This window comes from Synchiropus splendidus, chromosome 5 (assembly GCF_027744825.2).
Source record: "Synchiropus splendidus isolate RoL2022-P1 chromosome 5, RoL_Sspl_1.0, whole genome shotgun sequence".
NCBI lineage: Eukaryota > Metazoa > Chordata > Actinopteri > Syngnathiformes > Callionymidae > Synchiropus > Synchiropus splendidus.
Window position 1 is genome coordinate 21,827,981 of NC_071338.1, and position 22,364 is coordinate 21,850,344.

The 22,364-nt window shown below is 41.2% G+C and overlaps 2 protein-coding genes across 4 annotated transcripts; one reads left to right on the forward strand and one right to left on the reverse strand.

The window, feature by feature from the left end:
- ulk3 (unc-51 like kinase 3) lies at positions 1–14,136 on the reverse strand. 3 transcript variants are annotated; one of them, XM_053865747.1, is made up of 17 exons: positions 14,120–14,136; positions 11,306–11,438; positions 11,063–11,203; positions 10,641–10,761; positions 10,439–10,534; positions 10,197–10,340; positions 10,021–10,103; positions 9,320–9,475; positions 9,019–9,124; positions 8,838–8,878; positions 8,583–8,685; positions 8,087–8,151; positions 7,720–7,798; positions 6,054–6,094; positions 2,332–2,379; positions 2,199–2,262; positions 1–646 (listed from the first exon to the last, which is right to left on the reverse strand). In XM_053865747.1, the coding sequence occupies exons 2-17, from the start codon at positions 11,408–11,410 to the stop codon at positions 630–632; spliced, it is 1,410 nt and encodes a 469-aa protein (XP_053721722.1). In that variant the 5' UTR covers positions 11,411–11,438; positions 14,120–14,136; the 3' UTR covers positions 1–629. The 3 variants fall into 3 exon arrangements, with proteins under 3 accessions (XP_053721722.1, XP_053721721.1, XP_053721720.1); XM_053865746.1 differs by lacking the exon at positions 14,120–14,136 and adding an exon at positions 12,316–12,424; XM_053865745.1 differs by lacking the exon at positions 14,120–14,136 and adding an exon at positions 12,179–12,285.
- tars3 (threonyl-tRNA synthetase 3) lies at positions 12,706–22,200 on the forward strand. The gene is made up of 19 exons (XM_053865744.1): positions 12,706–13,159; positions 13,323–13,406; positions 14,657–14,844; positions 15,089–15,212; positions 15,343–15,467; positions 15,537–15,654; positions 15,737–15,801; positions 15,875–15,953; positions 16,026–16,172; positions 16,713–16,811; positions 18,560–18,726; positions 18,828–18,990; positions 19,057–19,194; positions 20,287–20,364; positions 20,436–20,536; positions 21,165–21,269; positions 21,354–21,426; positions 21,529–21,643; positions 21,777–22,200. Exons 1-19 carry the CDS (start codon positions 12,860–12,862, stop codon positions 21,923–21,925), a joined length of 2,418 nt encoding a protein of 805 aa, XP_053721719.1. The 5' UTR covers positions 12,706–12,859; the 3' UTR covers positions 21,926–22,200.
- The last annotated feature ends 164 nt before the right edge of the window (positions 22,201–22,364 follow it).

The following is a 22,364-nucleotide window of genomic DNA, read 5'->3' on the forward strand; positions in this document are numbered from 1 at the left end:
TTATTCTCAGCTGTCAATAAATACAATATAAAAGTACAGCTTTATAAATGTTCAAATAAAAAAAAAATCACAGTAGAATGTACACATTTCTGCATGATTTATTAAATTCACTTTTCCATCCTGGTATTTTTTTTTAGTTTAGAAACAGGACTTAAGGAGCAATATTGTTTTGAATTAAGACAAACTCCCTAAAGCCCCAAGACAGTGTCAAACCAAGGAGTAAAGAACAGAAGTGTTGAAGACAGATCGACATGAGAGAAACCTGGGCCAAGCTCAGCGCAGCTACTTCATAATACTTCACTTGAAAGTGCTTAGAATCTGCTCCCATGATGCATCACTGCGACTGGTTTACCATGACAGTGAGGTATTGTCATGCAAGCTGTCTGTCATTTACATATTAATGCTAAGTGTCGGGAGGAGGGGCAGTGGGGTGAGGGAGGAACGAACCGGGGACATTCAAACTTGTGTGTAAGCCTCATGCAGAAGTCGAAACATGAGTCGCATCTGGCCATAGAATATCAGTTTCCAAGTCTGATGGTAAACACAGAGATGTGACGGAGTCAACCTGCTCATGATCCAGTTTAAAGTACTTTGATTCGAGGGAAGTTGATCCTTTAGTTCATTCCACTTCACTGCACGCAGCAAGCTGAAAGGAAGAAGATTTTTAGGCACATTTTTAGTGAGGAGATTTTTCCTGGGCAGTTTCATGAATGTGCCTCAAGATCATAAGTATTGTGTTGTCATTCAAATTCATGAAAATATTCATACAGGACTATTAATAAACACAATTAAAATAGCAAAAGTAACCAGCACTTGCTAACATGTAAATTTAATTTTGTGATGTTTTTTTGCCGTTTTTATTTCCAGTTTCCACTTCAATTCATGACAAACACTCTCAGATTCAATGAGCACCAACATATTCTGTAAAATGTTGAGCCTAAATTGAAAAAAGTAAGTTAACACAAATACTCAATCCTTAGTAACTACTGTATTTTCTCGAGTCCTAATGTCACAAATATGGTGCATTCCATTCAAGTCATCTTGCAAGGCCGAGGCTTCCTCCCTGATCTGAGTCATTATCCGACTCAGAAAATAAAAATGGAGCAAGGAATTAAACAGTGCGATACAGGAAGATTTTATCTTAACCAGAGAAAACCTAAAACTTGTTTACTGTTGGGAATTAAGGCTGACAACAGATTCAAATGATAATCTCGATTAATCGCACTAAAGCTGAGTTAACTCACACATTTTGTATCTGATCTAAATGTAGTGTAAAGGAAGCTGTTGTCAGCACCAGCGTGGCCAATGATGCCAACACTTGTTTACTCCAACAACCCGACATAACAGATACAGTCAAGAACATTCTTCAGAAGAACCTCAGAGGCACTGAAAAGGTTCAATTACATTGTAAGCATTAGCTTTAGAGTGATTTGTCGAGATAAAAAAAAACTGTAATCTATGGACAGCCCTCATGGTAATATATGTTCTATAATTTAAAGTGTAATACAGTAGTCAATTACATGGCAGTTACTATCTTTCATGAAGAAGAAAAAAAAATGCTGCTGTCAGTCATGCGGCTGAGTGAAATCCCTGCTCATGTTTGGCTTGGACTCAGAGCTGCAACACCGCGATGAAGTGCTACAACGTAAAAATGTCTAACGGCAACAAACCCTTGTTGTAAGACGTGAGGTCAGCAGACAGACTGGTCGAGCCGAGCAGCTGAACTCACCCAAGTCAAGTTTCATTAAAACAACACACTTTCTTTGGGAAACCCGAGCAGCGCCTGGAGTCGGCTCCGTGCCCCTGTCGCCATTTTTTAGCCATAGTTCCCCACGGAATGTTTAGCTAAGAGCAGGATATTGCCCTGGCTCTGCGTATTCATCATCCCTGTCGGGAGCACCCGGGACGTGAGAAGGAAACGTGGGCCCGAACTCTAATGCAGCTTTTATTAAGCGCTGTTGTTGCCATGATGGAGGAGGACAAACCACCAACACACACAGTTGTGATGTTTTTCCATGCTAATTAAATTTCCTCCCAATCACAGGCCAACGCACGTCTGGAGGCTGCACAAATACACAACACATTTTTATTGTAGAATTTAAACACCCAGAAGGATTTGGGGTTGAAACCACACGGACCAACATAGGATGAAACCTCGACACATCTAATTAAAAAGAGCAGAACCGGGGAGCACTCACAGCTTCTGACGGAGTCAGCAAGAGGTTCTCCGTCCAGCGAAACAGCCTTCTGAGTCTCCAGCATCTGCGCGGACACACCATGAAGCGTTAGCTTGATATTAAACAAGACGCTTCCGAGCTTGATGGTTCCCACCTTGATGTTCTCTTTGAGGTATTCAGCTCTGCTCATGAGCCTTTTTATCTGCGAAACAAAGTTTACAGTGTCATTTAGGGGAGCATTTATTAAACATGCTGCTCAGCAATTCTTGCAATCTGTCGATTTATTTACACCCTCAAATCACCAATTCAACTCCAACTGAACTTTCAGTGTTACCACAGTGCCTCCTTGTAATAAACAATCTAGTTCTTCTGAATAGGGTGGACAATATTTCCACTTATTTTGCGATATTTTGAGTATATTTCTGCTGAGCAGATGTTAGCTGCTCCACGGTCAGAATGACAAGGCAATAAAGATGAACTACTAGTAGTGATGGGTAGATGAGGCATCATGAAACAGTGCTGCAGGTTTGATGAAACAGTGTCCTAATTTTCAGAGGCCACTAGATGTCGCTATTGGTTTTGAAATGGTGTGAGGTTCCGTTGAATAAGTAGTTCAAGTCCAAACATATTACAGCAGACAGTGCCGCCTGGTGGCCTCTGAAAATCAGGACGCTGTTTCATGAAACTTCATCAACCCTTGAATTTTGTGTCATGAAACCTCATCTACCCATCACCAGCCACAGAGGCTAGGTGGATGGCCATGACAGAAAACCAATGAATATTATGAAGACTCCGGGATAAAAAACAGATCACTCAAGACGCTAAGTAAGATCAAAGCAATATCTTAGTGTCTAGAGCAGGGGTGGCCAACCAGTCAGAGGTTAAGAGCCACATTGTTTTACTGTGCTGCTGAAAAGAGCCACATTCTACCAATATGTCAGGCTGTAAGGCTCACCTGAACAGCTGGTCACGTGACTCAGCGGCAGTACAGCGGTTACATGCCTGTGTGTCACAAGGTTGCGTCCAGTGTATGTCTCTTGTGCATGCATTTTTAAAATTCATACATTTTACTGTGATCCTCCTGGAAATATCAAGTGATGTAGATAGAAATGTGTGCGCCATTTATTTGACTTGTATATTTCTTTACGTGGCTCAGCGACACTGCAGACTGGAGCGGCTCATCTTCACTCCACTGAATTAAACAGACTTCTCCACCATAATCCATGAATCATAGGTGAAAGTGGAGTGGGAAAGGGAAGTGCTTGGAGCGTGTGCGGCAAGGTTTGTTGTTTATGTTTCAAAGTTAAACTCAAGTCAACGTCTTTGAACAATATTGTGACATTTCAGTGGAATAGCTCTTACTTTGTTGTCTCATTTCCTGTAGAAACAAAATCTCAACTTGACCAAAATAGCAGCCAGTTTGGCGGCTCATTTAGTGAAGAGCCGCATGAAACTGGAGAAAGAGCCGCATGCGGCTCAGGAGCCGCGGGTTGGCCAGGCCTGGTCTAGAGTGACTTAGTCACTGAAGACTTAAGTAATCTTACTTTAAATATTGCTTTAAAGTAAGATTAAAGCAATACTATATATATCTTTTTTCCAATTTTTTTTCCAGAAAAATATTTTTTTTCCAATTTATTTCAGCATTCTACAAAAAAGAAAAACTTTTTTCATTTTTGAAAATAAAATGATTTACTTTCATGGATAAGTAATGAATGACTTGCAATTACTAACCATGCAAACTATCACTTAACATTCACAAATCCACAACATGTCAAAGAAAAATGTCTTAAAACAAATAGTAGTAATTAGTAATTTCCGGATTAATAGCAGCTGCTTTTTTTTGCACGGTCCGACCCCCATGCCTTAAACAGTGATGCCGCTAATATATGGATATTTACAGGCAAACAAGCTTCATGCCGCCAGGATATTGAGCCTTCAATATCAGACCAATGAAATCACAGATGTTTTATTGACATTAAAGCGCTCAATGCTGTGGAAGCGAGTCTCAGCTGCAGCACAGAGTTTTGGGAACCCTGGAGAAGTGGTTGTGTGCATGTTCGGAAACTTCAGTCCATCATCTGCCCCCTTTTTCAAAATCTGTTCAGAAGTAATGTTGTGTATTGTAGGGCCTTTTTAAGCCATTACACAGAAATCACTGACGCTTCTATGACCCACACTCCACCGCTGAACCTGCGGCTGATAGAACAGTGTGGCTTGTGCGTGTACAAAATCTATGTCTTTCCTACATTTGGTGGGTGGGGCTTCGACCCAGGGGTGCTCTATTGTCCGTCCACAGTGATGTATATTTTGAGAGCAAATAAAGCTTTCACGGATTTCTGCATAGCCATTTTCAATAGCTTTACTTCATGATGGCCACACAAATACAGGCAAAGGGGCGCATTTTGCCCAGGTCACTTTCAGGGTGCATCATCGCCATCATCGCATTGTCCAAGTCATTTCACTCCTATTAAGTAAGACTACTAACCATTTAACCATGTTCTAAGGGGCTTTAATACTCAACTCAAGCTAGGTCACTCTAATCTGTTTCTTTCTCAGTTTTAAGAAGTGCACTTTCACGATGCAGTAACTGAATAATGCACTGCAGAACTAACGGCTACCACGTGTGGAGGCTGAAACCATTGCTCGGGGTCCTGTGGTGATTCAGTTTCTCAAGACAAACGTCACATTTACCAATTTATGTCACGCTATTAAAAAGGAGGAACCGTCTGGGAACATCCCTGTGAGGGCCGATCTCTAGAGACGCTATGCTGCCCACATGGTGTTGTCTCTTTAATCAAAGTCTAGCGCACGACCCCTACGTGGGAGAGTGCACGGTGCCTGTCGGTGATTGAGTAAAGTGCCCACACAGGACAAATGTATGTTCATCCGTAATGACATTACAACAGTTTACAGCAAACTGGATGAAAGCGGAGGATCACAGCAGCCTGGAGTTGCAGCTCGGTGAGTGTTCTCTGCGCTCCATATGAAGGAACGTGGAGGCCAGTGGTGGTGGAATTTCAGTTTCTCGCACACATGCTTTCCATCTAATCCCCCGCCGCCGCCTCCCTAATGCTGCGTTAGATTAATAATGCTGCATCTGAATTTACTTAAGACTGGTGCCCATTAAAATGGAAGCCTGTGGGGTCTAGAAGGACAAACATTTTTATGCAATTCATAAAAACATGCTTTGTTAAAGAAGAGTGTCAGAGAGTGGACTGAAATGATGTCTTTGAGGCCGGATTTAGAGTGTGTGAAATCCAATGTGGGTCGTCGGACTGGAGAAAAGAAGACTCACATCACTCTTTAAGAAACATTCCTCCATTAACCCCCCTACTGCACACTACTCCTTCATAAGAAGTAGAGTTAGCTTTGATATCGCTTGGTTTGGGGTGTTCTTTTAGAAGCTACTGAAAGTTTCTGGAGCTTCGCTTCAACTTTCAGTCATTTAAATAAGAGAAATGAGTTAGCAACAAACACAAGTAGCTACAGATGAGAATGATACTAGAAAATTAACATCACATAGTGTTGATATCAACAGGGAAATATGCTCATTGACTCGCCTCTAAAACTGTGAACGCAGACAAGATTTCTGACTTGCTCTTATAAGCGCTCAATGGATACAAACGTAGATGCTGAGGGCAGTGAGCAGTAGGTCAGGTGACTCGCTGAGGGGTTATAAATATAAAGCAATTATGAAGTTTGACAGTGATGAACTGTGTCTGTGTGATAGCATATAGATGATGTACTATGTTATTTAGCTGCTCCAACAACGTGACGGTGGGGTCGCTGTACATAGAAGGTGAACACGGGGTTCACTGGTCTGTAACTCGCTGGGGGTGACGCTGCTACGATGAGGTGTCAACCAAAAACCCTCACCTCATTGTGTAGTAGCTCTCGTCTGCGGCCCTGGGGCTCCGCTGAGAATAAAGAGGAGAGGGAGAGAGAGAGAGAGTGGTTTAGAAAATAAGAACAATGACTTGGAGATGAAGCAGACACAAGCTGCCACTCTTCCTTATTTTTTTTATTTTTTCCCAGACAAACTACTAAAGCAATATCTAGTTTTTGTTTGATTTTGGAGACAAAACGTCATAAAACACATCTAAAATATAAAACATTTCATTTATGTCTGCAGCTCCGCCAAAAGAGCCGATCTCCTGAAGACGAGAAGCAGCAGCTGAGACCGGCTGTGGTGTCGGAACTTTGGACACATTTTGAGCGCTTGGATATAATTCAGGTTCAGAACATTGATGAGTTTGTTTCATGAGTCAGTCTCGAAGCAACTTATGTATGAACAAGATCCGTTTTCCTTCTTAAATTTTGTGGGCACGGCTATATTCTGGAGTGCTCTATAGTATGGAATTTACTGTACGTTTTTCTTTAAGCCTTTCTTCAGTAGGTTCTTGCGACATAGAGTTAAATAAATTGCACCACTAAAATCACTCAGACTTTTACTCAACTAAAATTAGAACAGAAAGGCTAAAAACAGTGACTTAAACGAATGAAAACAAAAATGACAGCTTGTGAAGACCAGACAAAAGCAATATAAAATGTAAACAATTAATTAGAATAAAGACCATTTCTCGCTCATTTTCTCGATTAATGTGCATGCAGAGTATTGTATAGTGAAGAGTTTCAAATGTGGGGCAGTCTTGTCTGATGGCCCTGGAGGGGACAGTGAGAACGGGTGGGAGGGGGTGTGTCTACTGGAAGTGCACGACAGCTCTATGAAACAAAGCCAAAACAATGAAGCTCTGTTCCCCAGCACGTTAGTGAGAAATCCATGGCAGTTTGAATTGGTGAGCGTGGAGAAGAGTGTGACTGACCTCAGTAGAGGTCATATGGTTGACTTCTGGTACGAAGATTGGATATTTAACAGTGGTGTCCTTTGACCAGACATTGGAGTGTTTTTGAAAGAGTAACACACAATGAACCTTGGCAAAGCTAAACTTCACATTAGTCATTAGTCTCCACCGTGTGTGAGTGATTCTGTTAGAAAACCAGTCATCCTTTCTGACTAAGATGTTGAGATTCCCAGTCGAATTTTACCTTCTTGATTCTCCACCTACCTGCCTGACTCAGGCTCTCATCGATTAAGCGAGACAAACATTTCCACTTGTTTCCAAAGAGAAACAACACAAAGGGATAAAGACTGTGGACTAAATATGAAACAGATGCTCTGCTTTTCATACCACACACGGTGCGCTGGCACCGGGTCTCATCCCGACTCATAGAGACATCTGGATCACACTATCCAGCGTCGTTCAAGAGGCAGCTCTCGCACATGAGTTCAAACTAATAGATGTGAGTTTCTATCGTCCAACCACTCCTTAACATGTGTTCATTCATTTTTATAATCCTCATACCACCTTACATTAACCCCTATTATTAACTTAATAGTTACAACATAACTATTTCTTGAAGAACTCAAGAAATAGTTATGTCAATATTGATATGTTCAATATTGATATTATCCATGCCATTCACTGTTGTTATTAAGTTGAACATTTGAATGTAATTCTTGGACATAAACACGTTTATTTACCTGCTAGAGCCAAGAGAAGTTCACCTAAGCTCTGCTGGTACATGTCCAAGGCCTCTTGGTCTTCCATTCCACTCTCCTCCTAAATTGAAGAGATGTTTATTTGCACTACTTCATCGCTCATCTATAACCATATTAATGACAACATACCGGGATCAAGTGCGCTCAATAAAAATTCTCTTTTCATTAAATTAGGGCTATCTGGTGCCTAGGAGACGCTGGAGCGTCTGGTAATTTCTCATACTGATGATCTACTTGGATTTCTGCTCAAATGAAATGTAATCATGCCTCATACAGTGCCTCACAATCATTCACAAACAACAAGCCATACGTGGAGGGAGGAGCAGAGGATGATGAATACACCAGTTACCTTCGAAACAGCAGCAGTTGCAATGCTGAGAGCAGCCAGCAGGCGAGGTTGATCTCTGGACATTTCTGTGAACATAATAAGACGTAATTGGAAACATATATGGATGTTAAAAAGTATCTTTCATCACGTCTTTCATCACTAAAAACATTTTTAGCGTACACAAATTCATTTACAGTGTTTCAAATTGAATACAACATGCCTCGAACTCTCCACTGTTTTCTCAATTTTTTTACCCACATGAATGTCTTCAGCTTTGCACCTGCTCAGAAGCGTCTAAACAGTGTGAGGATTTGAGGGGGCGGGGCTTGTGAACGAGTCAATAACTAGAATCTGGCAATGTTTTTCTGTCCTTTTCTACTTAATAAGTTCATTATATTGCACGACCAACCTGTTTCCTATTAAACTCTGGCTCAGTGGATCCATGTTGACACAATGAATCATTTCAAATGATGTTTCTTCAGTACGTCCTGAATCTGAGGCGAGCAGCATATATTACCTCGAAGGACATCCCTGGAGCTTTGGCCCTCCTCAAAGCTGAGCTTGTTGTCGGACGCCACGAGCGCTTTCAGCTCCTCAGCTCTGGACACATATTGGCTGACCTGTGGGAAGTTTCCTCACGATTACTCGGTTAAAGCTCCTCACATATGCTGCACATCCAGAACATGTGGGATTCATCACAAGGAACCCACTCCACGTGAAGGCTGGCGGAGAATAAATTTAAAAGAATGTGAATTATTATTTTCAGGCCTACCCTTTGCCGTAGGGAGTCCTTGCGTTGCCGGTCCGTTTCGTCTACAGTGGAGGGAGAAAATAGATGTTTTGTTTTAACATTTACCAAGTTTACTTTGCTTGTGTACTGCGGTGTAATATAATCAGTATTTTTTCTCCAGAGATTAGGCAGCAGACAGGATATGAATGGTTGTTGATCTTACAGAAAATAGCAGGGACAAAGTGCTCAAGGGCACTGCAGTAGAGAGAGAGTGCAGTAGTCCGGTCTCCTTCCTGGTCCTTCTGAACCGCCTGCATGACCAACTTTTTCTGAAAAAGGGACAAACAGTAAATACTGTCTCTTCATTGCTCAGGCATGCGTTCAGTTCATGCGTGAACAAACATGTGGTGCAGGCATGAGCACAAAACCCACAATTACAAGTGCACATGGACTCAGTCAATCACACACATTACTCATGTCATCCACAGAACACACACACAGATTCCCCTTTCTTCTCCTCTCACCGCTTTGCCTAAGCTCTCGGCACTTGGCATGTGCTCCAGATCCACAAAGGGGTGGGTAAAGAACTCTGCAAAGGTGATCCGGGCATCTGGATTTCTCTCCAAGAGCCGCAGCAGAAGGTCCCGGCATTCCTTGGACACTTTGACCCCTGGGGGAAGCTAACGCAGAAAACATGACCTTATAATGTTGCACTTGTGATCATCGGGCGGGCCAGTGGAAAGGACAGAAGGCATTCGAAAATGCTAAATGTCATCCATTAACTGAGAGCAAAATGTCAAAATGCCATTGTAAGAATTCTATGATGCTAAAGTGACGCAGTTTGTTATTGTGTATTTTGTTTATTTATTTTTCAAACTACTGAGATTCAAAGACGTTGCTCAGACCTCTTCTTTCTGTCACGAAATGGCATTGTAAAAAAGCAAAACTTGATCTGTGAGAAAAAAGGAAGCAGGAGCCCAGTGTGGATGATGATACTTATCACTGATGGCAGGGGGAAGTGGCAAAGAAACGGTTTTTACAGTGAGCAGATTAGTTCAATTGTTAGTGGGGGAATAGCGAAAGCCTGCCATCTAGTGGTTATTTAAAAGAAGGCAACTGAGTGGCTGTACCCGGTGAAAAAAATCCTAAAACACCAAGTTCAAAACATGAAAGATGATCAATAACATCAATTTTAAATGAACTAAAAATGAAATCCAAATCTTGCCTCAATTGGTTGGTTACTGCGGATCTTTTCCTCCAATTCTGCGTATGACTTTGATGCGAATGGCGCCTTCCCAAACAGTGCCTCTATGAGTGGACAAGCACAGATGAGTTTGTCATCAACCATGAATCCAATTAAAAAATATGTAACCTTTTATAATATACGCATACAAGACTCACCAAAGAGAATAACCCCAACGGACCAGAGGTCCACTCTGGAGTCATATTGACGCCTGCACACCATTTCAGGAGCCATATACAGTGGAGACCCTCTGAGGACACTCTTCTCATCCCATGGCGACATATACTGGGCAAAGCCAAAGTCTGAGAAATATGTGCAACAAGGAGAAGCATTAAATGGTCAAAGATGAAGAAAGATTGAAAACAGCTTGCGTGCCTGAGACAGTTGAAGGCTCAATTACCTGCCAGTTTGAGCACAGATCCACTCAGCAGTATATTCTGGGGCTTCAAGTCCAAGTGAGAGATATTTCGCTCATGAAGAAACTGAAGAGCACAAGCTGCAAAACAAAAAAGAATTATAACGATTAATACAGTGAATATCTGGAGATTGAAAAAATGGAGTACGACGTTGAGAATGGGCCATATTTACCATACAATACATACCAATTTGCTGTAGGAAACGTCTGGCAACCCTCTCAGGTAAGATCCTGCGACTGCGAATGAATCGGGACAGATCTCCTCCAGAACACCATTCCAAAATGAGATAAATGTTCTGGGAATCCCACTGACCAAGACATTTGTAGTTTATAAATAAAACAAAAACAAAACAGGTTTGTTGCAGAAGTTCAAAACCTGGAAATGGAGCAAACCACTACCAAAATGTCCTCTCCAGATAACATTATTGTCTATATCACCAAATCATACAAAGAAGATTTTAAACAGCAATGCATACAACTATTTACAAGTATAGTTTCACAGCTTAATATCATTTTGAAAATACATCAAATAGTTATATAGATGGATGACGGGTTTAAAAAACAAAAAAGAGTACATTTCTGTGCCGCTTACACTGGCCTTCTTCTTACCACAAAGTCTTTCAGTTGAACTATATGGGGATGTTTCACAGTCTTGAGGATTTCTATTTCTGTAAGCAGGTTCTCAGTTGAGGCTTTGTTTAAGGTTTTCTTTTCCACCACCTTCACAGCAACCGCCTCCCTGTTGTTAGCCTGTAAAATCCGTTTTCATTTCACTTTAGAAGCCAATGTGAACTTCTGTAAACATTTATGATGTAATCTATTCTGGTTTTATTTTAATCTGCAAAAACTCACCTTTCTGTAGGCTTTATACACAGTGGCATAGGTTCCACTACCCAGCCGTTCTGTAAGAATGAAGTCCTCTAATTTAGGTGGTGCAAATCCGGACGATGAGGCCATTCTGGCCCACTTTTAACACAGGTCTGGGCTGTTGAATTGACGACAATCATTTACTAGTATATAGCAACAACTGAGCTATACATATGTGCCAAAGGACCATAAGCTATTCATCAGTCCCAAATGACAATAAATTATGATCCCATAGTATTTCATCAGCATACACTCCTCAAACACATTGTGGCAGGCAGTAGAGGAGGAAAGGGCAAAGCTAAAAGGCAAAGCTTTTATGGACCATCTACACTCATACCCATGACAATTATCTTGTAGTTTGGGTCGTGTGTAACAGAAAGAACAAGAGCACAAATACAAGATGATGAAAAAAGTTCACTCCATGGTGGTTGCATTGTCCATCGGAGACGGGAAGAAAAGCCCCTCTCGGGACGTTAAATCCACTCTGTCTTCCCCCAGAAGTGATGGAAGAGGTTACAAGCCAGAGGGAAGTCTGGTTCTCTGCAAGCCGCATGAACTGACCTCGGATATGCGGAAGAAAATTAACAACTACAGGTTCAGGAATAAGCTGAAATAATGAAGAAATAAACCTTTATTTTACAGTTCAAATGGTAGGTTCATTTAGTCACCTGCTACAGTAGGTTATAATCGTGAAAATGACTTTTTGAGACCATATCAATAAAGTTGGAAGCTAGCTAAACCGCCACAAGTACTGCACCCGCTACTCATTAGTCGGGTAATATTCTCATTCTATAAGGTAAACAGTTGAGCCGCAAACATTGCCTGCGTGAATAAAAATCACAGAAACAGCTGTCATACCCTCAGGGATAAGATATCCACAGAGTACGAGTGACTGTTTACATCGCTGCTGACTCTGCTGATGCCGCGCACTCGCTGCAGTGATCGCTGCTATCAAACGTCTGTGAAAAATGGCTACCGCCCCCTGCTGTTCTTACCGTCTTACTGCCATCTTTGGTCATACATTTGAAGGAAAAAATATTTGGGGCTTCGTATAAAATCACAGCTGGAAAAATGTGAACGTCACGAAACAAATGACAAGAGAATATTTATGCTCAATCAGCTGCCGGTAGGAATACGCATGCGCCAGATACGTCGCCTGTCGGTGACGTCACTATGTTTACTATGATTTAAAGACTTGATTTCTGTTCATATATCAATATTTCACCCGTGCTAATTTATTTTCTCACTCATTTAATGCCAATTTGATGCGTCATGCACGTTCGTAAAATCTATTTATTGACATTTTCACCCACTGTCAACTTTACTCTAATTTGCATCTAAAAACAAACCCGTTCTATTAGAAGAACAGCAATGCACATGTATTTTTACTCGAGCACACCTTAACATCAAAATGTTGAAAAGCCATGAAAATAGCTTGACAAGATTAAAGTCATTAAATTGTAACGTTGCATCAGGTCAAAATACTCTTATTTTCTTGACATCTCACCGGAAGTCCCTTGTCAGACTGCTATTTTAAAAATGGCGGAGTGCTTGGCCGCACGCTTAGCATCTCAAGAGGAGCAAATTCGCCTGCTCACTGGGGAGATATCTACCCTCCGGGAAGGACTTATTCGGGGTCTGGATATCAGCGATAACGTGCAGGTCTCTCGTGAATTGGAGACCCTTAGAACCGAGAATGAGAAGCTCAAGTACCGGCTCTTGCACCTCCGCCGGGGTCTGCAGGCGGAGCTAGACCTGGAGAAGGGCAAGACGAAGCAAGAAGAGAAGAAGAATAAAAGCCCCAAGGAGCTGCAAGCTAACAACAAGAGTGATAAAAAGGTATTCATAACTCTGAACTGATCTCTGATCTTGAAATGATCGGAGAAGTAACTAGTTTTCAATGGCTCCAGTAAAATATTCAATCTGGCTTTCATAAAGAAAAACGTTATTTCTCCAGTGTCTATTATTAACAGTCTATGAATATACATGTGGCTTCTTATAGGCTTCACCACAGGCTCCCAAATCTGGAGACAAGAGCAAGGAGAAGAAGCAGGAGAAGACAAATGGAGATGGTGGTGTCAAACAGGTCAATACACCCACATGTTGGGTTCCCACCTTACAGGCAGGCAGCTTGCTTTGCCAGGGAGCCTCATGATTCTGTCCTGTATCATCAATCATAATTCACTCTTGAATACAGAAATGAAAATTTGAAAACAGCTTCATCTGAGACCGACATTAACGACTAAGAGCAAGCACTTATTTTTCTACTTATGTCCAATCATTGTATGGAGCTGATGATGGTTATTATAAACTTTTGTTCAATGCGTTAGTGTTTAGGAATGTTTTTAAACATGCTTTTAAAAAGCTAAATGTAGTGTGAAATTTATCATGTTATAATATGGCATTGAATAAAGTAATATTAAGTGTAATAGCCGGGTATTCTTTGGAAAAAAAACAAACATAAAAATACATTTCAATTTAAAATACAATAGTATGATTGACAAATATTTACAGTATGAATGTGATAAGTTTTCTTCTTCATAATAGTGTCACATGTTATAATTTTTCATAGCTAAAAAAGTTCAGCTTGTAGAGACGACTACATTCTGGTTGAACAAAATTTCAGAAAGTGAATGAGAATATAATAGTGTAATATAGTAGTATAATAATTTGACTTTTAGAAAAAAATATTTTCTACTATTTTATGAATTATTCCAGAAGAATTCTGTATTAACAAAGTATCATCAGAAAACATGACTCTTTGTCTCACAGACTCCATTACTTTAAAGAACTCCTCACCATTTTGTCGCCTCCCATGTTAGTTCAATAAGGGAGGCTTCATTTACATGACAAATATAGGGCGATTCTGTGTTTCAAGGGATGGTTGGAACCTTGACCCTCAAGGAAATAAAGACATTCTATTCAATATTGACCAACAAAGAAAATCTAGGTGTATTATACTAAAAATGTGAGCCAAAGGTCACTGTTGTCACTGGTTTAAGAAAGAGGGATGAAAACCTTCTGAAATGCTGTTCATGAACTTTGTTGCAGCCAGTATTAAAGTAGAATAAGGACCTTCAGATGACAGACACTAAAATTATAACTGCTTCTTTTCTTTAATGTAAGGTAGCCAGTTTGTGTTTGTACGCATGCCAAGGTAGGAGGGCACCTCTAGCAAAAGCTTTCAGGAGGGTTTAAATCCCTTGTAAAACTATTACAATTATATGAGCCTCATTTTTCTTATAGAATTTTACTAAACAAAATCTTTACAACCTTGTAATTATATAAGCCCACGCCATTTTGGGATTAATATAAAAAATGTTATTTGGCCTGCAGTCCAAAGCTCTGCCTGGATACGTGAGCGAGCGCCTCAGTCTCTATCAGGAGCTGAAGAAGGAGAATGATGCACTCCTCGCCAAGAAGGCTGCAGGCAGCAAACCAATCACTGTGCAGCTACCAGATGGTCAGAAAGTGACAGGGAAGTCCTGGATCACCACGCCATACCAACTGGCCTGTGACATCAGGTGAGTCAGCTGCACGTGATGCTCCTTGTGTGAAAGCTGTGAGGATACAATGCAAACATTCTGCCTTGAAATGAAATGTTCTGCATATTCCAGAGCAACTTCAAAACAGATCTTCTTCCCTGCAAGTTATTGAGGATATTGTCCCAATATCATATGCAGGGTTCTGTCCAGCGGTTTAGTGGCATAGAGGGCTAGGATCACCCCACCCCTGGGTGTAGTGCTGTAATCTGTCTTGTTTTCCCAGTCAGGGACTTGCGGACAATGCTGTGATCTCCCGTGTGAATGGAGAACTGTGGGACTTGGACAGACCTCTGGAGAAGGACTGCTCTTTGGAAATCCTGCGCTTCGACAATGAAGATGCTCAAGCTGTGAGTCCAGCCACACTTGAGTGACATAATCATGATACCAACTATCTGAAAAAGACATTATCGTGGAGCTAAAATAGTGTCGTAGCGGCTCACTGAAACATGGTTCTTAATGCTATTGATTTGTGCATAGGTGTACTGGCACTCCAGCGCTCACATCTTAGGCGAGGCCATGGAGTGCTTTTACGGAGGTTGCCTGTGTTACGGACCCCCCATAGAGAACGGCTTCTATTACGACATGTTCCTGGATGGACAAAAGTGAGACGTGAATTACGTTCAGGTTGTTATCTTGCTCCCATTCACACCAACATGTTTGTGTAACGACAGGACGGTGTCCAGCACTGAGTTTGGGGCCTTGGAGAGCTTGTGCAAAAATGTAGTGAAGGAAAAGCAGCCGTTTGAAAGACTGGAGATAACCAAGGAGACTCTTTTGAAGATGTTTAAGGTGTGTGGAAGCAGCCTTTCCTCTGAGAAATGATGTTAGGGATTGGGGTTTACAGTGTGATCTGCTTGCTGTGTCTATCCAGTACAACAAATTCAAGTGCCGCATTCTGAATGAAAAAGTCACCACACCCACCACCACAGTTTATAGGTCAGTTTTCCTTTCTTCATTGTAGTGCTTAATATAAGTATTAAGGATTATGTCCTTCAACTTTTCTCTCCAGATGTGGGCCCTTAATTGACCTCTGCAGAGGTCCACATGTCAGACACACCGGCAAGATCAAGGCCTTAAAGATCTACAAGGTATTGGTGAAAAGCATGTTCATTTAGTTGTTTTGCTCTCTGAATATTATCATTGTGTTCATGTCCGAGCAGAACTCATCCACCTACTGGGAGGGTCGTTCCGACATGGAGACCCTTCAGAGGATCTATGGTATCTCCTTCCCTGATTCAAAGATGCTGAAGGAATGGGAACGTTTTCAGGAGGAAGCTAAGAATAGAGATCATCGCAAGATTGGCAAAGTGAGTTGACGCTCAAGCCCACTTCCAGCTGTCTGAGAGTTAAAACTGGCAGTGTCAGTACTCAGGTTTCTATTACTGCAGACAAGAAACTGAGTTGAATTAGTATTCAATTTAAGATAAAGTTGCTAACGTTGCTATTACCTTTAGTAAGATCTCCTTTAAAAGCTATGCAAGATACTGAGCAATGTGTTGTAAAACGATGGTCCAGTTTAGAAAATTATTAACATTATATTTTTCTCCAGCTGAGGGCGCTGTGTATCTTGAAACAGGCTTGATTTAAAAATCCCTGGATCAGTGAAGCAGCCCACTTGCTTCCACACAAAGATGTGACATTCTGTTTCTTTTTCAGCTGTCTCGCTGGATAAATCTGTCAAACAACTGTTAGTGCTGACTTTAATTAACATTAGCCTAGTTCAAGAAGTGATCATGAGAAACATCTTAGTTCCCAAGGGAAGGTGCCAGCACAAGCAGAGGTCCGGCCATTTTCATATGTGCATGATGGTAAAATAAATAATTATTATTTTTGGGTGATTCTCACAGGATCAGGAGCTGTTCTTCTTCCATGATCTCAGTCCTGGCAGCTGCTTCTTCATGCCACGTGGAGCCTACATTTACAACACGCTCACCGAGTTCATCAGGGTAGGTAGCCATCGTGTTATTGTATGTGGCTTCTGCAGCTTTGGGGAGAGTTTTTTCTATTTCATTGTTTCTATTCAAGCTCTAAATGCTCATGTGCACAGATCGTCTGACTGCTGTTTGCCCATGACTAGTTCAACTCCTTTTTTTTCCTCTTTTTTTTGTGAGTACTTCATGACCCTCAAAATGTGTCTGTCATATAACTATGTTCAGATCTTTTTTGTCCTTGGTTTTCTTTTTCATCACACCTTCTTTTGTCTGGCATGAATGCACAGTAATGAGGGAATTTAATAGTCTAAGACTGCATTTGTACTTTGTAGATGGTCTTTGTCGTATTTGTTCTGAAGCAGGAGGAGACAAATCAGACTTTCCTCTGATGCTGTCCTGCACTATTTATTATATAACCCTGGGAATTGTATACAGGACTTCCATGACATTAACACTGATGTTTGTGTTTCTAACTAAGGAATATATAATATATATTATATATTAACTCTGTTAAAATATATTTTGCTGGAGACCAACAGCGTTGGAGCTGCAGGTTATGTGTATGAATCCAGCTGTGATGGGTTTTATGAGAACTTGCTGCAGCCGAGTGTTTGTAAAGTGCGTTGTGTTTTTCTTCGACCAAATCAAAAGCAATCAGCGACTGCAGCGGGTTGATTAATAAGTGTTTCACCGCCCCAACGTTTTTGTGTGCTCGTTTGTTTGTAAGCCGAATGAGTCATACTGATAGCTTCCAGCGATTGGTTAGAAACAGACTAACTTAGCAGCGATTTAATTCTGCTGGTGTTTTGTGACTTGGTTTGGATTTCACCAACATTCCAAGGTTACCACCATTATTTTTCATTTGTCCGACTGGCAGATCCGCTCATTTTGATTTTATTAAAAAACAACATACAATCGAATCCCTGAAATAATTCAAATTCCAAAATATAATAGTGACAAAATGTGGATTTACAGACGTTTTCCTCCTGCTGATCTCTTCTTCGCTTCTCCTGCGGCGCGAAAGAAGTTCTGTGATGCTACTGCCACCTGAGGTCATTGTACGCAGCATATTATTGGTGTAAATTTTGTAGGAAAAAAGACGTATGGTGCATGAATATTCCGGTCTGAGTGGGAATTGGAGGTTTGGCAACTCGAATTTGATGCCCTCCTAGTTGTGTTGTGTCACTTATTAATTTGATCATCTAACATTTGGCGAATGTATTGAACCTTGATTTATTTATTTCATTCCTCGATAGAGCAGATGGAGGACCGAGTCAGGAGAACATTAACATCTCTATACTGTCCATGTGACCTATGTTCCTGTCATCCACTTGAAGAATTTCACAGCACCAAATCAAGCCAGAAATGCTCTACATACATTATGAAACTTGTTGCAAGATCATTAACGCTTCACCCCAGTTCATCTGCTTGTAAAAGTTTGCATGTTCCCTGTGGCGTGGTTCATTTCTCACATCGAAGGGTGCAGATTATCGATGGCAACATTTAGCGTTGCCCTCTACCATCTGCTCAGATTTTATTCCCTCATTTTAGGCCACCGCTCCAGCTGCTCTAAATCGGACTCAGCTTGTTAGCCGCTATTGGATCAAGTTAAGGTTTTTGTAGCGTAACAGAGTACAGCATTTCTTACAAAAAAAAGGATTTTTTCGTGGTCAGTCAAGACACAACGTTGAGCAAGAAAGGTCGCAGTAGAAAAATCCTTTAGACGAATTGTAAGTCGAATGTGACCTGTTTCTTCATTTCAGGAAGAGTACTGGAAGCGAGGGTTTCAGGAAGTGGCCTCCCCCAACATCTACAACAGCAAACTGTGGGAGACATCAGGTCACTGGCAGCACTACAGCGAGAACATGTTCTCCTTCCCTGTGGAGGACGACGTCTTCGCATTGAAGCCCATGAACTGCCCAGGACACTGGTACATGTCACAAAGATCAGATAGGAGGGCAACGGTTCCCAGAACATCATTTTTAAAAGGACTCTTTGTAATTTTGACTTGTGTGTGTGTGTGCGCCTCAGTTTGATGTTCAGCCACCGTCCACGTTCATGGAGAGAGCTTCCCCTCAGACTGGCAGACTTTGGGGTCCTCCACAGGAATGAGCTGTCGGGAACACTGACTGGACTGACGAGAGTGCGTCGCTTTCAACAAGATGATGCTCACATTTTCTGCACAATGGATCAGGTAATTGGAGCAGTGTGTATTTTCGTTGGTCTGTGACTCATCCTTTTAACGTTTCTTCCTCGGCAGATCGAGTTGGAGATGAAGGGGTGCTTGGACTTTTTGCGCTGCGTCTACGATGTGTTTGGCTTCTCCTTCCAGCTTCACCTCTCCACACGTCCAGAGAAGTACCTGGGAGATGTGGCTGTGTGGAACCAAGCTGAGAAGGTGAGGTTGAATCCTCGACTGAATGTGCATTTGAAAACTACACTCCTGAAAGAGTGTCTGGACGTGCATGTGTGTTCCTGGTTTATCCTTTCTTGACAGCTCCCTATGCCCTTGTGGGGACCACTTGGTCAGTCCCCAAGTACATGATAGAAAATGATTCATCCTTTTAGAGAATATTAACACCCCATTGGCTCTATTGCTTAGCAGAACAAAAACAAGATGCTCCGGAGTACATGCCTCAAGCTCAAGGCCACGAGGTCCAAATTCAGCCTGCTGAGTCATTTTCTGTGGCTACAAGAGCTATAAATACAAGTTGATATCATGACATATGAAGTGTTCAGGCTTTGCCCTTCGATAAGCAGGCTGGTGAAGAGGACTATAACCAAGATTAAAATCCTGAATGTTCAAAGGAAATTTGATGAAAGATGTGAGAGCGGATGAATGTGTGCTTCAATAAGTAAACCAGAGGGTCACTTATGTTGTGTGTCTCTGGTGAAGGAGGTCAGACAATGTGTTTTGAAGCCATCCACAGTTGCTGAAATCAGCCTTGAATAGCTGAAAGAGACTCTGATCTTTGCTCTGTTTGCACCACCCTGTATAGCTGGGGTCTCAAACTCATCCACAAAAGGGCCACAATGGATGCAGGTTTTTGTTCCAACCAATCAAAACACCTTTACACTGACATTGGACAACCATTTGTTAAGCCAGCAAAGATGGAGGAATTGATGGTCAGAGTTGCGCTAATGTAAGAGCATTCATGAAATGGATCACAATTAATTATAATGCTTTTTAATAATTGCTTTATTTTTTATCCAGTCCAGCATCTTAAAAAAGGTTGTAATTTCTTTCCACACACTGATGTTCTTTAAGTGTGTGCGGCGCTTCACTTGACAGTGGGGACAGTTTTCTGTGAACTGCTTTTCCTTTTCTGCCCTTTTTTTAGTTTTTGAAAATGTTCATTTCGACTCTCCATTTTTGTCTGAGACATTTAATGAAATGGAATAAATGTGAACATCTTATTGACGCCCTTTGAAAAATATATGGCTGCCCTTTGAGGTTGGACTGAAATCAATTTCCTGTTGTGTGTACCAGCAACTTCAGAACAGCCTGGATGAATTTGGGGAGCCTTGGAAACTCAACCCCGGAGACGGTGCCTTTTATGGTCCCAAGGTACGATCCTTTTTTTAACCCGTAAAACCTTTTTAGGATATATCAAAGCAGCTATTTATATTTTGAACCAGATTGACATCAAGATCAAAGACGCAATCGGACGCTATCACCAGTGTGCAACCATTCAGCTGGACTTCCAGCTGCCCATCCGCTTCAACCTGACCTTTGTGGGGTGAGTCACCGATTCAACACCTTGGCACAGTGTGTGTGTGTTTGTCTCCATTTAGGATTAGATGCTAATCCGTCTGGATAATGTGTTTCCCCTGCTGCATTGTGTGTATTGTCAGGGAGGAAATTACTTTCTACAGGTGGGAGATATTTGGTGTCGGAACAGGAACCAAAACAATTCTGAGCCGTCGTAACAAAGCACATCATTTGAAGGTTTACTTGGGTGGAGTTCATCAATAATAACAATGGCGGACCACAGTGAACATTCTTTCATTTTTCATAATCTATTATTATCTATGTATTTATCGATTTTGTCATTATATATATATATATATATATATATATATATATATATATATATATATATATATATATATATATATATATATATATATATATATATATATATATATATATATATACTGTCACAAATATGAAAATGTTTGATGATCATTTGATTAATTTAATGTCCTATTACAGAAAAATGTGGACATTAAAATTTATAAAAATATTACAGTATTAATCTATTAGACTAGAGAGGGCATTAAAGATGAAAATCAGAAGTCCCTCAAGGACCGCAGGCAGAAGTGAAGCTTCAGATGACATGTTTCAACATCCGTTTTGTCCTGCAGGAAGGATGGAGACGATAAATGTCGTCCGGTTATCATTCACCGCGCCATCCTGGGCTCAGTGGAGAGAATGATTGCCATCCTCACTGAAAACTACGCTGGAAAATGGCAAGAGAATTTCTGGGACTTGTATTACACTGGAGAGATTCTGTATGCAACCACCACCTAATTGTGTTTCTGCTCTTCGACCAGGCCATTTTGGCTGTCACCGCGTCAGGTGATGTTTGTGCCTGTCAACCCATCCTGCGAGGAGTATGCCAAAATGGTAAAACTCGATCTTGACGTGGTGACAATCCAATGACATAAATGATGTCTGTAATTGTCTTTCTTAGATGCATGTTCTAAAACCAATGTTTTTGTCCAACAGCTTTGCAAGCAGTTCACAGAGGCAGGTATCATGGCGGATGCTGACCTGGACGCTGGCTGCATGTTGAATAAAAAGATCCGCAACGCTCAGCTGGCTCAGTACAACTTCATCCTTGGTGAGCAGTTTATCAATGAAAACACTTGCCAGAGACTCTTTTTATTCACTCTCAGTAGTGTCTGCATATGGCAGCTAATGTGTCTGGGTAGCTGTGTTTTCATATGATCTGCTTCCCTCTTGTTTCTTGTCAGTGGTGGGAGAGAAGGAGAAGATGACCAACTGCGTCAATGTCCGCACAAGAGACAACAAAGTCCATGGAGAGCTGCCTGTGGCCGAGGTGCTGACTCGCCTGACCCTGCTCAAAGAGTCACGATGCAAAAACGCTGAGGAAGAGTTCTAATCATGACAAGTCCAGGAAGACTGAAGCTTGTCTTTTGTTTGGACACGAAGACACTGTGGGAAATTATGCTTACTCAGATGGAACCAGGCGGGGATGAAAAATGATGCATTCATTTTAAGTTGATGAATGGATTAGTGACGTTGGAAAAGCTTGTTTTCCTGTTATGGATTTGAGTTGAGGATGTTGGGAGGAAACCTGTCAATGTGTGGAGGTGTATTTGAGTAACTTAATTTGACGACTGAAAATGTGAGCTTCAAAAAACTGTGTGCACTGAAATAAACACTTGAAAATCAATCATGTGAAAATGTGTCATCTTACACGGTAAAAACGATTGTCATTGACATCATGTTTAGTGAAATTGCACGCTCAATATTACTGCTTTTTAGTAGTATTGGCTATATTATTTCAAGAGAATTATTGTCTGTGCGTCAGTTCGGTC